At 39.2% G+C, this 17,929-nt stretch overlaps 1 protein-coding gene across 1 annotated transcript in view; it reads left to right on the top strand.

Annotated features, from left to right (window-relative positions):
* POLN (DNA polymerase nu) overlaps positions 1-17,929 on the top strand; it is a 329,088-nt gene that overhangs the window by 195,580 nt on the left and 115,579 nt on the right. Inside the window, exons 15-16 of the mRNA XM_078148556.1 lie at positions 515-592; positions 6,422-6,536. Coding sequence (XP_078004682.1) covers positions 515-592; positions 6,422-6,536 — 193 coding nt within the window. The remainder of the gene's footprint in view (positions 1-514; positions 593-6,421; positions 6,537-17,929) is intronic.

The following is a 17,929-nucleotide window of genomic DNA, read 5'->3' on the forward strand; positions in this document are numbered from 1 at the left end:
TGGGATGTGAGCTGAGCTGGAGGATTCTACAAAGTATTGGTGAGGGGACAGCCTATGCAAAACAATGGGGATGGGAGAAAGAAGCTCCAGCATGAGGTGCAGCAGATCAGCCAGAGTGTGCAGTGTGAAAAGGGTGGTACTGTGTAGTAAGCTTGGAAAGGTCAGCTGACACTGGGTTGTAAAAGACTTTAAAGGCCAGAGTTCACATTCTCTGCAGAAAAGCAAGTGGAAACTGAGGCTCAGGAAAATGCACTGCCTTGTCTAAGGCCCCACGAGTGGCCCTGCGTCATTGCTGGCAGAGGAAGGGAAGGGCTCCAATGCTAGGCTTCCTCACTCCACATGACAAGTTCTTGCTGTTACCTCAGCGTACTATATAAAGGATATCCTTGCTCCAGAGCAGTTAGAGGCAGAAAACTAGGCTCTATGTTCATTGTAGAATAATGTTAGCATAATTGTATACCTATCAAAGATTGCTGTGATTTAGATATACTTCCCAATTGTATATTTTCTTCAGGGAAAGAAGATGAAAAAACAACTGTTTCTCCCAGAGCAATGTTTATATCTTCCAAAGGCTATACCTTCCTAGCAGCAGGTACTTTATGACCATTTCTTTTAGTAAACAATATAAAGAAAATTTGTTGGAAGCTATTTTTCATTGGATGTGTTCTTAAAATTTTATATAAAAATCAAATGCTTGTAAATATAATCATAACTTAAATGAATAAAAGAGCTTGATTGCTTAAAAAAAAAACACGAAGATTGAACAGAACCAGAGAATGTACACAGTAACAGCAATATTGTTCAACAAAGAATTGTGAATGACTTAGCTGTTCTCAGCAATACAGTGATCCAAGATTATCCCAAAGGATTAATGATGAAGCATACTATCCGCCTCCAGGGAAAGAACTGATATTGATTGAATACAAACTATTTTTCACTTTTAAAAAATTTTGCTTTTATTTTTCTTCTTCTACAAAATGACTAATGTAGAAATGTTTTACATAATTGCAAAGAAAAAAAAACCAGATCATGGTAAATCTTGTGAAGTGATCATGTAATATATTTTCTGTCCTTGCCCCTCATAGAGATCAGAGTTACTGCCATGTTGAGGTTGAAATTTCCCCATGGAGCAGGCTGATATTGTCCATATTATGTAAAATGGAAAGTCCATGGCCCCAAATTGTTCATTTGGTGAGATATCAGAAGTATTTGTTGTCTAGAGTAGGACTTCAATTTTGAAAAAGATATGGGATGCTCAGCTCAATTGAACTGGAGCCAGGGATAAGGTTCTGGATCAAGAGGATCAGGAGGTTTAGAACTAGAAGGGGACTAAGACACCACCAACCAATCCATTTTAGAGAAGAGGAAATTAACATGCAGGGAGTCACAGTGGCTTGGGCTTGCCCAAGGTCATATAACTAGTTCATCCCAAAGACGGTGTTCTAGCTGAGGTCCTCTGACTCTTGCACCCAAGTGTGAGTCAGTGCCAGCAGAACAATATCATTTGAGAGGGAGGTAAAAGGATATTTTAGTTTAGAGTCATCTGGAAGTTTGAAAGAGCTGGAGAATGAGGAAGGTCCAAGATTAAAACATATTCATTGGGCAAGTGTGAGTTGTTATACAGACACTCCTAAGATCAGGTTTCTATCCTAGGCTCCCCTAAATAAAGTTCAGCTAGACAACTCCCTGTTCCTGTTAGTATTACCCTTGGGAAAGTGACCATCCCTAAGTCATGGCACACAGCAGAAGCATTCTTTTGTACAACAAATAATCATCATATAATTTCTACTCTTTGTGAATCTGGATTATTGCTATAAGTGAAACATGGATCCTTTTGTGGAATGACAGTCTTTGGCTATTCAGTTCTGTTCAGCTATTTGACAAATGTTTCTTAAATACCACGGGAGGAGAGAGAAATCAAGCCTTCCTCCTGCCTTCAAAGGAGGTAACTTAAAGTCTCATGTGGGGAATATAACACATACACAAGCAAATAAAATATAAAGTAGAATGTGATTTTTGAACTATTGGAAAGAAGTTGGGACAAACTTGAAGTCAGGAGGCCTTAGTTCAGATCCTGCCTGTGGGATTTAGTTGTTGTTTATGTGAGGCTTTCTTGGTTTTTTCTTTTACTTTTCTATAGATTAGGGGCCATAATTCTTTTATTGCTAGCTTCATAGGGTTGTGAGAAAAATGTTTTATAACCCATCAAGTAGTATCTCGAAGTATATGTACAAAAGTGGTCCAAATTAAGTCCTCTGCCCTTAGGAAGGAGGGATCATTTCCAATGGAAAGGAATATGGAAAGCTTCCTGAAGGAGGTAGCATTTGAGCTGGGACTTGAAGGATAATTAGAATTTCGACAGGAGGGAAGGGCACGCCAGTCATGAAGAATTGTGTGAGCCAAGGCATGAAGGAAAAGTGAGAGATGTGTAGGATGGAAAACCTGTGCTTCAGTTTGACTGGAAGGCAGATAATAAATTTCCAAGATCCTTCCAGTTCTAAAAACTCAGTCAATCCATTTATACAATACCATTTTTTGATTCGGGAAATACTTAAACCCTTCTAGTTGCCCTATATGAACGCTCAACAACAATTTCAGGATCTAAAATTTTTAATTAAAATGTACCAGTGGCCCCACCTGGCCTTATAGAAAGACCTGTGAACGTGAAAGAGAGCTAGACACCCTCTAAGGTTCTCAGAACTAGAGGCGACCACCTGAGCAGCAGTGCCATCTATAATGTCCCGGACATGTTCTACAAGTCATTGTCCAGACTTTGCTGGAAGAGTTCGCTCAGTGAGAACCCCTGTTCCTCTCTGAGAGAACTCCAGTCCTTAGGAATAGTTTGAAATCTGTATCTCTGAAACTGCTCCCTGTTCCTGCCTTGCACCCAGTTGCTCCTAGTTTTGCCTTCTAGGGTCAAATAGAACAAATGTAATTTCTTTCCTACATGTTAAATATAAAGAGTTCATCTCTATCATGTCCCAGATAACACATATGAAGAGAACAGCTCCCTCTTTCTTTCCTCATAAGAAGTGTCTGGGTTTGTGTCATAAGAATGAGGGGAAGTGATTAGAAAATATTGTTATTGTCGTTGTTGTCTGATCCCATGGACCATAGCATGTCAGGCCCTTCTAGCCTCTACTATCTCTTGTCCAAGCACATGTTTATTGTTTCTGTTTTCATGACACTATCTATCCATCTCATCCTCTGCCATCTTCTTCTCCTTTTGCCTTCAATCTTTCCCAACATCAGGATCTTTTCCAATGAGACCTGTCTTCTCATTATGTGGCCAAAGTATTTTAAACTTCATCTTCAGGATTAGAAAATGGGCTGTCTTCAGTTCCTTCAACCTCCTGTCCCAGCACTAGTTCCAACTCTGAATATTCCATTTTAGTAATTGTTGTCCCTGGGGAGAAGTAAAAGTCACAGTGGAGGGGAAGATACGTTTGGCAACATGAGGGCTGCCACAATTATGAAAAAGCCATGAATATTTTTGTCCTCCCTGAACAAAGAAACCTTCTGAGATTCCCCTTGCTCAAAGTGTTCTTTCTCTTCTTGGATTTTCTAGAGCACATTGTAGCTCTCCTTTCCTTTTATGACCTTCTACTTTGAATAATATTTTTCTGTGTACATGTCATATTCACCTCCCCCTGCCCAGTAGGCTGTTTTCTCCTTGAGGGCAGGAACTGTACCTTGTCACACTACCATTGCATCTCCCCCTCTCCTCTCTATCCCCTCCCTTGGCTTTCCTCCTACTGCTCTCTCCCAGAGGTTCAATTCCCTATGGCTCTTTTTATCCTGTTTTTACCTCACCTATAATGCCAGAATCTCTTTCTCCTCTTCCCCTCTCAGACAGCCATCTATTCTAACAAAGGAGAAAAAGAAATCTAGTAATCACAGCTAACCAAAATATTGAAAAAGTCTGACATTATATGCAAAGTTGACACGTATGGGCTCCTATCTCTTCAGAAAAACAGGGGAAGTATCCTCTCATGTGGACCTTCTAAGCCTTCTGCTAATTCTGCCACGTGAAATCCACTGTGCTTTTCAAAATGACTCAAACATTCCAAGGTGACCATACTCCTAGATTCTTTCTTGACTTCTATCCTCTTAGTAACTGCCTATCTTTTAGCAGCGTAGAAACATCCTAGGACGTATTTTCTCATCCCTGTACTGTAGCTTCACACCAGATGAACCTTGTGCTCACCCCCCCTTGCCCCAAGAAGAAACATTCCTGGTTAGTGTTCTGCTCACTGTATGCTTGTTGATTGATTGGTTTCTCTTGGTGATTGGCTATAAGAAGGAAAGGCAAAAGCAAGAGAGGAAAATGATTTGGATTAAAGATTTCTGTCTGTATTAGTTGAAAGACTGAGAAAATGGCAAGCAAGAAGAGGAGTCTGCAGGAATCAGTGTGGGGGATTTAGCAGTAAGCCTAAAAGGGAGCACAGCTTGCAAAAGTATATAGGAGGAAACAGTAGGCGGCAAATTTGTGTAGCTCTGTTCCCTCAGTGCAGACCCCATGGTGAAGGGTATGGCCGCCATTCAGCCTGGCCAAAGAATGTCAAGGCCAGTTTGTCTTCATTTCCTTTGGTCTAACCCAAACAAGGTCGACTAAAGTAGTTTCTCTGTGTCACATACTATTTTTCTCCTTCTCCTAATGTCTTCCCAATACTTTTGCATTTCAGGTCAGCCCTAAGTGAGAATTGTCAGGTTGGTAGAGTTGGTCTTTGGGAGCCTTCCATTTTTTTTTCTCTCCCAGCTCCCATTTGGGAACCACACCCATCAGTCATTTAATAATATATATTTACTGAGCACCTGTAAGTGCAAGTGCCCTCACACAGTTATGCTGCCCCTGGACAATGCTTTCTGCTCTGGATCCGTCATGACTCGTCTCCTGCTCTATCTTGCTTTCCTGTCATCTAAACTTCCCTAAATAAACTTTAGAAGTACCATATTCATAAAAGTATTACCTACCACTCAGTGGGACGACCAACAAACCAATCTGATGAATAAAGTCATGCTGAGCTGCCCATGACCAAGAAAAGAGCACCTGGTTTAGAGTTAGAAGGGCTCTGATTCTTAATACCTGAATCACCTGGACAAGTCACTGATTTTCCTTAGGCTTAAGTTTTGATATGTGTAAAATGAGTGAAGAAGACTAGAGAATTTCTAAGGTCCAGTTCAGTTCTAAATCCTCTGACATTTTTAATGTTTGCATTTTATGGGGTGCATATGGTGCCCTAACCCAAAGACGTGAGGAATGTGGGAATTTTGGAAACTACATAGTAGTGGAGTGGCATGTGAGGCATGACGGATATAGAGCTGGCCTCAAAGCCAGGAAGACTGGGGCTAAAGTTCTGCCTCTAACACAAGCTGTTTGTGTCATCAAGAAAGAGATGCTCTGAGAGCGATGGCACCAAGATAATGACCAGGCTGCATGGAAGATAATGGATGTCCCAATAATGTCCCCCCCAATAAAGAGGGGAAGTGATGCAAGAGGCATGGATGTGAGGCAGTTACTTATTTCCTCCGTTATTACCCCCCTCATCCCACCCCCTCCTTGCTCTACATATTCTCTGATCCAGTAATATCGGCACACCTGGTGTTCCTAGAACAAGTTACTCCATCTCTCCTGACTCCAGGCATTTTCCCTAGTTGTCCACCATGCATGGAATGTTCTCTCTCCTCATCTTCAATTCCTGGCTTCTCTGGCTTACTTTTAAATTCAACTAATTCTCTATAAATTAGGAAAATATCTTCATGAGTTGCCCTGGCCCTCAAGAACAACAACAGCAACAACAGTTTGAACACCCCTATTGTGTCCCTGCTAAATCTTCTCTAATCTAAACATTTCCAGTTCCTTCAATGTATTTTCTAGTCCTCTTACTGTCCTGGTCACCTTCTAGATACCTTCCAGTTTGTCCGTATCCTTGCTAAAAATGGTTATCCCAACTTCAAATGTGATGTGCCCAGGCTAGAAGACAGTCATCTCTCCAGACACTCCATTCTGTTTCTTATAATGCAGCCTAAGACCAGGTGGGCTTTCAGTCAATCAGTCAGTCAATAAACATTTATTTAGTGCTTCCTCTGTGTCACCGTGCTAAGCATTGCAGATACACAAAGAGGCAAAAGACAGTTCCTTTGCTCTAGAAACTCACAACCTAATGAAAGAGACAACAAGCAAACACTTATATACAAAAAAAAGCAACATGCAGGATAAATAGGAAATATTTAACAAAGGGAAGACATTGAAAGCCTCTTTTTAAAAAACGTGAATTGTAGTTATTTAAAACTGTCATAATTTGGCCGAGAGAGTTAAGTAAGGGGGTCAATGCTGCAGTAATGGGCGAAACAGGAATAGAGAAGAAAACTAAAGGGGCTGGTTAAAAGACTGAATTAAAAGGAGGACTGTGTTCATCAGACTTTTCACAGATTGAATTGCGCATCCTTGCCCACCTCTCTTGTGATCCAGAACTTCTGAAGCTTTTCCAGGAACCAGAGAGTCTTGATGTGTTTATGAGCCTGACTTCTCAGTGGTAAGAGACTATCAGATGTGTGCGATGCTAATGTGATTAAAACGGCCTTTAGTTCTTCCACATGTGTTTTAAGAAAGAATTAAATTGTCTACAGTAGTTAATCATTTCTGCCAGCTTGTCACCTTTTGAAAAGAGTGGATAAATGATGTGTCAGAGGGATTTCATAATCATGAAAAAACTGATATCATCAACATTTATCTTTCACTGTAGTAAAAGATGAACCACTAGAGACTATTAGGGAAATAGAAAGTGTGGTAATAATGTTTGACATTAACTGCATGTTCTTATCCCTCTGTCCCCAGCCTAAAAGAGGCACCAAAGAGTAAGCTTGATCCTCAAACTTTCCTGGAAATGCAGTTTCTTTGTGATAGGAAAAAAAAGATTGAAGCTACAGTAAACACTAAGTAAATGATGGAGAATAACACTAGAATTTGGATTTTCCTAATAATAACTGACAGTTATATAGTACCTTAAGGCTAAATAAATTCCTTTACACACATTAATTCATTTGATCCTTATACCTCTATGAAATGGGGACTATTATTATCCCCATTTTTACAGTTAAGGAAACTGAGACTGAGAATGGGTAAGGGACTTGCCCAGAGTCACACAACTAATATATATCTGAAGGAGTATTGGAGTCTGTCTTCCTGATTCAATGGCTAGTGCTCTTAATGTTGATTAAGGACTGGAAAAAATAAAAATTATGTAACCTACTTTTAAATAAAGAATTCAGGGAGCGTATTCTCAAATGAAGTTAACAGAGATGTCAAGTAAATTACTATGTTTTGACTGAAAAAGAAATTTAAGAAAAACATACCAATGAACATTTTTACAGGAGCATGCTAGATAGCCTAGAAAGAAAGTGGGAAGTTCATACAATATAGCCCAAATTGGCTGGGTAGAATCTTCTTTCTGCAGGAACACTGTCAGTTATGCTTGTGTTGGTTAACACTGAGCCCACCCATTGGGTCTAAGTAATTCATGATAAGGCTAAATCAGGTCTAGGAAGTGTTTACTTAGTGCAGAGTGAAATGGAAAGTTGGCCATTGTACAAATAACTTAGATGGACAGCTAAACCACCTCCAGTCAGCCTCCCTAGTCAGTTGGAGACCTGAATGATCTGGCTTGCTTTGTCTGCATCAAGTTGGTTTCAAGAGTGCCAAATCTCCATTTCTTCTGGGCAAGCCCAGCCCTAATGTCTTCATTGTATTAGGTGGGAAAAGTGGAGTCTTGCAGCTTTTAATATGATATATGATTGACAGGCTTTCAGAAAATACCACCAGAAAAAGCATATCACTAAACAGAAAGTAAGCTTTTCAGCCTATGTTTATGGAAGCGTAATGGGCAGTTGAAATAATCAGTCTGCAGAGAGAGCAAAAAGAAAACCAGAAATAAAATGAAAGAAGAAGTAGGCAAACTTTACAAGCATAGAAAGAATTATTTTAAGTATTTGCTGCATTAGAGAGCTCCAAGTTTTCGAACACATCTTTTATTAATTAGATAGGGAGGTATTGATCCACTGACTAGATTGTAAGCTCCTTGAGGGGAGGCAGAATCTGTGTCTCATTTCTCTCTGCATTATCCTAGAGCCCAGCTCGGGCCCTATATATAGCTGACACTTAATTAGTTTTTGTTGAAATATTTTATGTTTTTACTCTATAAACTTAACATCATCTAAAAGCATTAATGGAGCTGCCTCTTGGAAATTTCTCTTTGTACTATGTGTATGAGTATTTTCATTCCCAGGTCTTCAAATATTTTGTTTTGTTCGGACAGTATGTGCACATCTTTTGACAGCTACCAACCTATTATAGCTGTTGCTAATAAAGTATTACTTTAAAATATTTTCGTCAGACAATACAAGTATCTGCAAAAGGGCTACTTCAGACTCTTACTAAGTTGCTCACTCCTAAAAAAAATTTGGAGCATTCACACTAGAGATAGGACCTCTTGGCCTCATTTTTCCCCTTGTGTAATAAAAATTGCTCAAATTTCTATAGCACTTTAAAGTTTATAATATACATACCTTAAAAGAACTCTCTGAAGTTGGTAACGTAACTGTTACATTCATTTGTGTGTATGTGAGATAAGAAGTTCAGAGAGATTAAGCAACTTGCCCAGGGTCACACAATATTAAGTTTTAGAACTGGGACTTGAACCCACATCTCTTGACTCTATATGCAATACCACACTACCTCTCGAAAAACAAAAGAAATAAGAATGGTAATATAAATCCTTATAGGTTTTAGAGCTGGAAGGAGCTTCAGTTATCCTCTATTCCACTTCATAGATGAAGCAACTGAGGACCTATAGGAGGTTAAGTAATTCGTCCAAGGTAACAGATAGGTAGCAGAATTAGGACTAAACTCAGTTCTTCTTGCTAATCTTAAGTGTAGTGATCTTTTCACTGTGCTACACTTTCTTTGATGAACTACAGAAAGAAAAGACCAATTTATCTTTGGATAGTGGCAGCAGGGTAATTCCCACTCAGAAGAAAGAATCTACAGTGTGTGATACTATGTGAATAATGAGCCATTGAGGAAGTGATTGTTACCAGTGGCAAAGTAGAACAGCAGATGGAGGGTAGGGAACTCAAGGGGTAGGGAAGACTAGCTGGATCAAAAAGAATCTCCTAAAATAGTTGTTTCCTAGAGATGCCTCATTGTTTAGCTTTGAGAATAAAAAGAAAGAAGTACTATAACAAAGAAAAAGTGGGGAAACAGGGAGTAATCCAGTCTGGCTGGAATATAGGTTAGTAGCTTAGTCTTCAACAAGCATTTTTTAAAATTTATTTTTTTTAATTTATCAACAATCACTTCCATAAACTTTTGAGTTTTAAATTTTTCTCCCCTTCCCTCTCCTCCTCCCTCCCCAAGATGGCTCACAATCCTGATATAGGCTATACATATACATTCCTGTTAAACATATTTTCACATTAGTGATGTTGTAAGAATTAGAACCAATAGGAGGAACCACCAGAAAGAGGAAACAAAACACAACAGAAGAAAACAAATAGCAAATAGTGTGCTTCTATCTGCATTCAAACTCCATAATTCTTTCTTTGGATCAACAGGCGTTTCTTAAGTACTGCCTATGTTCCAGGTCGTGTGCTAAGTGCTAGGGATACAAAAAGAGGCAAAAGTCAGTTGCTGCCCTCAAGGAGCTCACAGTCTAATGGGCGAGACAATGTGAAAACAACTATGTGTTGGCCTCCTGCTCCATCCCACTATCCCCATCCACTGTAAAAGCTCTTTCGTGCCTCTTTTATGTGAGATATTTTTCTCCATTCTGTCTCTCCCTTCCCCCTTCTCCCAGTGCATCTGTCTGGAATCTTAAGATAATATTGACATATTCATGGGAGATATCACTTTGTTTTTCAAGCCCTGTTTTTCTCTGAGTTACATGCTATAAACAAGTCAACAAACAGTTATAGTGGTATGTTGTATTCTTTCAGCCAATGGTATAACAGCAGAGTGTCTAGAACATAGGCACTTAATAAACGCTTATTGAATTGTAAAGGCAACATAGAAATTCATTTATGAAAAGTTTCCTATTCCTTTCTCACATTTCAAGGATAACCTCAATACAGATATGGATCATGGTTATGTGGTTATGACCATTTTAAGGAGATTTTTAAAGCAAGCATATGGATTGTAAATGCCCTCTCAATTACCTGTTAGAGGTATAATAATAATACATCCATGATTTTTTTCCAGTTGTTCGGTATCTTTCCCTTTCAGATAACCTGAAAATCAATACCATAATGTTTTCTAAATTGTATCTCTTCCATCATGGATTCCTTCTTCTAAGTATACTTGGTCTGATCTGCCTGTTCTGTCTTTGTCTTCTTTAACACCAGCTCCATTTTCTTGTATAGAGGGACTGTGGTGTTAAAATCTAAATGTGGCTGGTTCACTGTTATCAATGATAAAAATAGTTTGTTATAGGAATGCTGATAGATCTATTCTATTTCTGTCTGTTGCTTTTGTTCCAGTTTCATTTATTTTAAAAAAAAAGCCATGGATAATCTGGCTTAATTAGATCCTACCCCAAACTTGGCAAACTTTGTTAACCTTAAAGCATTATGCAAATGTGAGTTTTATTAGCCTTATTATATGCAAATAATAATTTAAAATTAATAATTTCAGGCTAAATTAATAATATACCGAAAACTCCCCTGTAATCTCCATTGTGAACAAATAATTTAAAGATCATCACTTTGATGAATTTGTTATTGCATTCCTGTGGTGTAGATCACCATTTTTGCATCACTTCTTATCTTGTGTGATTCTTATTCATGCTTTCCCATAAGCTCTCTATAAAGGACCTATTCAATGGGGGCTAAAGGCTTTCCTCTTATTCTTTTAGCATCTTGTAATAGTTGTCATTTTATTCCCTTTTTTATCTACCTGTTGTCCTTAATTCTCGTTTCGCGATTGGTCTACCTCCTTCTCTGATCATAAACATACCCAATTAGGGTTTTGTGCTGCTTTTCCCATGTACATAATCATTGCTAACATGATATGGCTATTATCCTTTGTGTTGTCATTTTAATTCTGCCAAACCTATGATGTCCCATACAACAGCACCAGGAGAAATATCAGCTCTGGGTCCAGTTCATTACCCAGTTTCAGTGTTTGTCTGAGATACACATACTGATGGATTAATTTGATGGGTATCAAATACCACATTGCCTGGGCAATATATTTTTCATCCACTTTGGTTTTTCCTTATAAATTATTAGAACAGTTACTTTAGAATAAATGAATGGATGAATAAATGGGTGAAGCATTCATTAAGCAATTACTATGTGCTAAGCACTGGACATACAAATAGAAAAGTAAGACAGTCCCTGCTCTCCAGGAGCTCACATTCTAATGGAAGAGAAAACATGTGTGAAGATTTCAGCTGCCAGTCAGATGGAATGCACCTTAGGGTGCAAAGGAGATGGTAGCATCACTTCTTTAATGTCATTTCCATTAATAAAATTATATCAGTTTCTGATATTGAACCATTTGACAGTGCTGAGGACTTTGGTGGCAAGAACTTTCCTATCTGGGTCTTCATTAGCTGTGGCTGTAGCACCTGAAGGAGCAGTTGCCAAGTTGCTTTTCCACAAGGGTTGCTTCCAGGGATAATGACTGAGTACACTAAGCTGGAAGCATTGCTAGTCCCAAGGGTCTTGCCTTCAGAGTCCTAGGCTGTTTCAAGGCCTGAGGGGGGGGATGGTGGTAGTAGTTTGACCTGTCTAGCATAAACTACCCTTCTGTCTCTCTCCCACATTTCCTTGCTTTTTCTACCCCATGAGTAGCTGTTGACTGGCAGTTGGTGGGGATGGTCTGCCGCCTTGCCACAGGATTTTCTTCCCCAAAGGATGACCATGAGGGCTGAGCTGGACACAAGACCAGTAGTATTAAGGAGGGGCATGCTTCTAGTCCTAAGGCTCTTGTGTCCATCTGCCTTTTGATAACTGTTGGGCAACAATTACCATGGATGGTGAGGATGATGGGCCACTTTTCCATAGAGCTTTCTCCCTTTTGCATTATTGCGGATCTCTCAAATGATCAGTGTTATCTGCCAATATGAACATTTGAAGAATTTAACCATTAATACAAAATTTTTTTTATTTGAACTTTATGAAAGACATCAAATGTGACCCTGACATATACCTCTATTGAGCACATAGCCCCCTGTTTAACAACTTGATTGTTATCACTAGTCAGCAGATTAATGAATAACATTATCCAGGTAATCATTTTTATAGAGTTTTCTATGGTTTTCTGTAGTTTTGATGCTCAGGTGAAAGATGCCTTGACTCTTCCACAGACTTTAAGACTCTATTTTGCTCTGCCAAATAAAATGCTCTTCTGAAATCAATAAACACTATGAGATCTTTATTCATTTTTGTACTTATTAGTAGTCTGTGGTCATAAAGATATGATTCACTGGAGAAAATTGCCTTTAAAGTATGTATGTTCCAAAAAACTAGAAACAAAATAAAGGGTCAATGATTGACTAAGTAAATTATAGTACATAAATGTAATGGAATGTTATGACACTGCAAGGAATGATAAATATGAAGAATTCAGAGAAACATGAAGATTTGTATGAACTGATATAGAATGAAGAAAGCAATGGCAAAAGAACAATATGTGCAAAGACTACAACAATATAGATTTAAAATGGTGAGTGATGTGTTGTCCATCAATGGATTAAACTTCCATTCTTCCTCAAGTACAGAAGAGATCAGATCCAAATGGGGTGGTTCCATTATTGTGTTTTGTTTAAATATAAAATTTAGTTTTAGTTTTCAACATTCACTTCCACAAGTTTTTGAGTTCCAAATTTTCACCCCATCTCCCCCCTCCCCCACCCCAAGATGGCATGCATTCTGAATATCCCTTCCCCTAGTCTGTCCTCTCTTCTATCTCTCCCCCCTTCTCTTATCCCCTTCCCCTTCTATTTTCCTGTAGGGCAGGATAGACTTCTATAACCCATCTCCTGTATTTCTTATTTCCCAGTAGCATGTGAAAACATTTTTTTAAAATATATGTTTTTAAAACTTTAGGTTTCAAATTTTTTCTCTTCCTTCTTCCCACCCACCCTCATTGAAAAGGCAAACAACTCGGGGCAGCTAGGTGGTGCAGTGAATAGAGCGCTGGCCCTGAAGTCAGGAGGACCTGAGTTCAAATCCGGCCTTAGACCCAACACTTGACACTTACTAGCTGTGTGACTTTGGGCAAGTCACTTAACCCCAATTGCCTAAAAGCCAAAAATAAAAAATAAAAATAAAATAAAATAAAATAGAAAAGGCAAACATGTGCAGTTATACAAAACGCTTCCATAGTAGACCTGTTGTGAAAAACTAATTCTATTTCCCTTAATCCTATCCTGCCCTCCCATTTATTCTATTCTTTCTTTTGACCCTGTCCCTCCTCGGAAGTATTTCCTTCTGATTACCCCCTTTCCCAATCTGCCCTCCTCTCTATCATCCCCCTGCTCTCTTGTCCCCTTCTCCCCCTGTTTTCCTGTAGGATAAGACAGATTTCCATACCCAATTGAATGTCTATGTTATTCCCTCCTTAAACTAAATCCTATGAGAATAAGATTCACTCATTCCCTCTCACCTTCTCCTGCTTCCCCTGCACTGTAAGAGACTTTTCTGGGTTTTTTTTGTGAGATAATTTACCCCATTCTACCTCTCCCTTTCTTCTTCTCCGAGTATCATCCTCTCTCATCCCTTAATTTTGTTCTCCAGATATGACCCCTTAATCTTCAACTCACCCTGTGCCCTCTATCTATCTATGTATATATACGTACATATAATTTTTTTCCTTCAACTAACCTAATACTGACAAAGGTTATAAATATCATCTTTCCATGCAGGAATGTAAACAGTTCAGTCTTAATAAGTCTCTTATGATTTCTCTTTCCTGATTACCTCTTCGTGTTCCACTTGAGTCCTGTATTTGAAAGTCAAGTTTTCTATTCAGCTCTGGTCTTTTTTTCATCAGGAATGCTTGAAAGTCCTCTATTTCACTGAATGACCATTTTCTCCCCTGAAAGATTATACTCAGTTTTGCTGGGTAGGTGATTCTTGGTTGTAATCCTAGCTCCTTTGCCCTCCGGAATATTATATTCCATGCCCTGCGGTCCTTTAATGTAGAAGCTGCTAAATCTTGTGTTATCCTGATTGTGTTTCCACAATACTTGAATTGTTTCCTTCTGGCAGCTTGTAATATTTTCTCCTTGACCTGGGAACTCTGGAATTTGGCTACAATATTCCTAGGAGTTTTCCTTTGGGGATCTCTTTCAGGAGGAGATGGGGGTGGATTCTTTCCATTTCTATTTTGCCCTCTGGTTCTAATTATATCAGGGCAGTTTTCCTTGATAATTTCTTGAAAGATGATGTCTAGGCTCTTTTTTTGATCATGGCTTTCAGACAGTCCAATAATTTTTAAATTTTCTCTCCTGGATCTATTTTCCAGGTCAGTTGTTTTTCCAGTGAGATATTTCACATTATTTTCTAATTTTTCATTCTTTTGGATTTGTTTTACAGTGTCTTGATTTCTCATAAATTCACTAGCTTCCAATTGCTCTATTCTAATTTTTAAGGAAGTATTTTCTTCAGTAATCTTTTGGACTTCCTTTTCCATTTGGCCAATTTTGCTTTTTAGGGCATTTTTCTCCTCATTGGCTTTTTGGAACTCTTTTGCCATTTGGGTTAGGCTATTTTTTAAGGTGTTTTCTTCAGTATTTTTTTGGGTCTCCTTTAGCCAGCTGTTGACTTGTTTTTCATGATTTTCTTGCATCATTCTCATTTCTCTTCCCAGTTTTTCCTCTACTTCCCTTACTTGCTTCTCAAAATCCCTTTTGAGCTCTTCCAAGGCCTCAGACTGATTCATATTTTTCTTGGAGGCTTTGAATGTAGGAGCTCTGACTTTGTTATCTTCTTCTGGTTGTATATTTTGATCTTTTTTACCAAAGTAAGATAATATAGTCTGACTCTTTTTGCGAGGTTTGCTCATGATCCCAGCCAACCTACTTGAGTTTTAAACTCTTTGTTAAGGTGGAGAATGTACTGTCCCAAGCTTCAGGGGTTTGTACAGCTGTTTTCAGAGATACTTCTAGGGACCTGTAAATTTTCAGTTCTTCCAAGGTGGTATGATAAGGGGGCGAGCTGTTTACTCCTTTCCTGGCCTGTGACCACAAGTACTCCTTTCTGTTCTGTAGCTGTGAGGAGGGGCTCTTCTCCATAGCCACTACAAGCTCCTACATGGCAGCGCTCCTCCTCACCCTAGCACCGCCACCCAGAACTGTGACCCGATCCACACATGGGCAAAGCAAGAGATTCTTGCCTCAGCACTGGCAAAGAGATCCCTGCAATCCCTCTCTGATCAGCCACTGGATTCCCCCTCAGTCTGTGGGCCAGAAGCTCAGGAAGCAGATGTCCTGTGTCGTCCCCCACCCCCACCCCGGGCCACACTCCTGGGGATTAGAACTGAAATCCCACCTCCCTCTCTCTCAGCACCGACAGAAACAGACTTTTTCCACTGACCTTCTAAGTTGTCTTTGGCATTGTGGATTGAGGAGTCTGGAAACCTTCACAGCTGCCTGCGATTTAGTCCTCTGAGGCCTGCTCCAGGTTCACTGCGGCCTGTGCGCCCACGCCGTTGCGCTTCCAGCCCAGTGCGATACACCTTTCTGATCAATCTTCCAGGTTGTCTTGGGCTGGAAATTTGTTTCACTCTGTCTTTTTGTGGGTTGTGCTGCTTCAGAATTTGTTTAGAGCCATTTTTTATGAGTATTTGGAGGGGTTTGGGTGAGAGCTCAAGCAAGTCACTGCTTTCACTTTGCCATCTTGGCTCTGCCCCCTGCCCCATTATTGTTACCAATGAGAATATATCACTTTGTAGCAAAGGACTTAAGGCATGTTAGTATATATTACTATATCTCTCAATGCCATAAACAGTCAAGTTATGACCATGCCACTTCATGGTTCACATAAGGTAGTCTATATTTGGCACTGAATTATTAGATTTTCTGATGACAGACTTAGCACTCAACAGGATAATGATTCACCAAATCAGTTCTCCATTACAAACATTTTAATTATTCATGAAGTTCACCATAATCATGTTTTCAGAGGGAAGTATAACTAATAAGATATGAAACTAGTTTGAATCTCTCCCTCAATAAAAGAGTACATGGTCACTTTTCCTAACTACATTTTAACTAATGGTTGCTATCATGAACCATATGCCTTAAGTCTCTTCCTGTGATGAGTTCATTTTAAGGAATATAAATCTTCTTTCCTACCTTTAGATTGCAATTAGAGACTTTTTATCTTCATTGAAGTGCCCATCACTGTGATTTAATGTAGTAGCAAGTTGGTAGTCTTCTAACACACAGTAAAAGATTGTTAAACAAGGTGACTATACTATTTTCAAATATGTTGTAATTTAAAAAGTAATTAGAAAGTAAGAATCAGCACTAGCCCGGAGTCAGGAGGACCTGAGTTCAAATCCGGCCTCAGACACATAACACTCACTAGCTGTGTGACTCTGGGCAAGTCATTTAACCCCAATTGCCCTCACCAAAAAAAAAAAAGAAAAAGAAAAAAAGAAAGTAAGAATCAAAATGCAGTATGGGCTAGTAGAAAGAATGTGGAACTTGGCATCAAGAGATCTGGGTTCAAATCTCAATTCTGCATTTACTAGCTGTGTGACAGTAGTCAAATGTCAGGTCTCACCCAGTGTCAGTTTCCTCATCTGTAAATGAGAATAACGGTATTTCAATGCATCTGTGATTTCATCAATATTTTCTCCACCCATTCAGAGCACATACTGCTTGTGCTTTCTCATTCTGGGCAATTCTTGTCCAAATCTTTCCATAAATATTCTGTGAAGGAGCTGCCTTCTCTCCTTCCCCAAGCCTTTCTTTGATGTTTTGACATTTCTTAAATAGCAGTATAACAATCAAGCTGCCCTCAGTTTTTCCATGTGGTTGGTCCACCACTTTTTTCTGGACATACAAGTCCTTGATGATGTCTTTTAGGCTTCTTCTTATGTGCAAGTCCTGTCCTAGTACATTGTCAACCTCTTGCCTGCACCACATGTCTTTCTATTGCCCTTTGGGCCACCTACAGTTTTTATTTTTCGGAGCTCATGCTGATTACTGGGAGACAGTAGTTGATAACAGAAAAAAAAAATTGTGGCAAAGAATTGTGCCCAAAATAGAAACTGGAATGTACTACCTACTTACAAATATTATATGGAAAGCACTTTGCAAAGCACTACAGGAATATAAGCTATTGTCATCACTAGCCTCCCAGAGTCATTGAGAGGAAAGTACTATGTGAATTGTAAAGTGCTATGCAAATGTGAGCTATAATGATGGTTGACTTATCAAAAGATCACTTGGGCATAGGGCATAGAAGCTAGTGTCATGGCAAATGAGTGCAAGGTTGCCTTGCAGGTACAGTACTCCTAGGCCTTTTTTAGATGAATACTTAATTTTCTATTGCATTAATCAAAGTAGCCAAGCTTTTCACAGTTGATCATCATTACAACATTGCTGTAGCTGTGCTTAATCTTCTGGTTCTTCTCATTTCCCCTTTTTCCTAGTGCATCCCTCATGTGAAAATTTGATAAACATGATTTCAGCCAAATCATTGATAAAAATGTTGATAGACATAGGTTCAGGTATTTGAAAGACTGTCAAATGGAAGAGGGATTAGACTTGCTTAATTGGCCCCAGGGAGAAGAACTAGAAGCAATGAGTGCAGTTGCAGAGAGGCAGATCTGAGCTCAATATAAGGAAAAGCTCCCTGACAATGAGATCAAGCACAGCAGGAGCGATAGCGAGTTTCCTGTCCCTGGATGATCACT

Source organism: Phascolarctos cinereus, unplaced genomic scaffold (assembly GCF_003287225.1).
Source record: "Phascolarctos cinereus isolate Bilbo 61053 unplaced genomic scaffold, phaCin_HiC Scaffold_9;HRSCAF=440, whole genome shotgun sequence".
Classification (NCBI taxonomy): Eukaryota; Metazoa; Chordata; class Mammalia; order Diprotodontia; family Phascolarctidae; genus Phascolarctos; species Phascolarctos cinereus.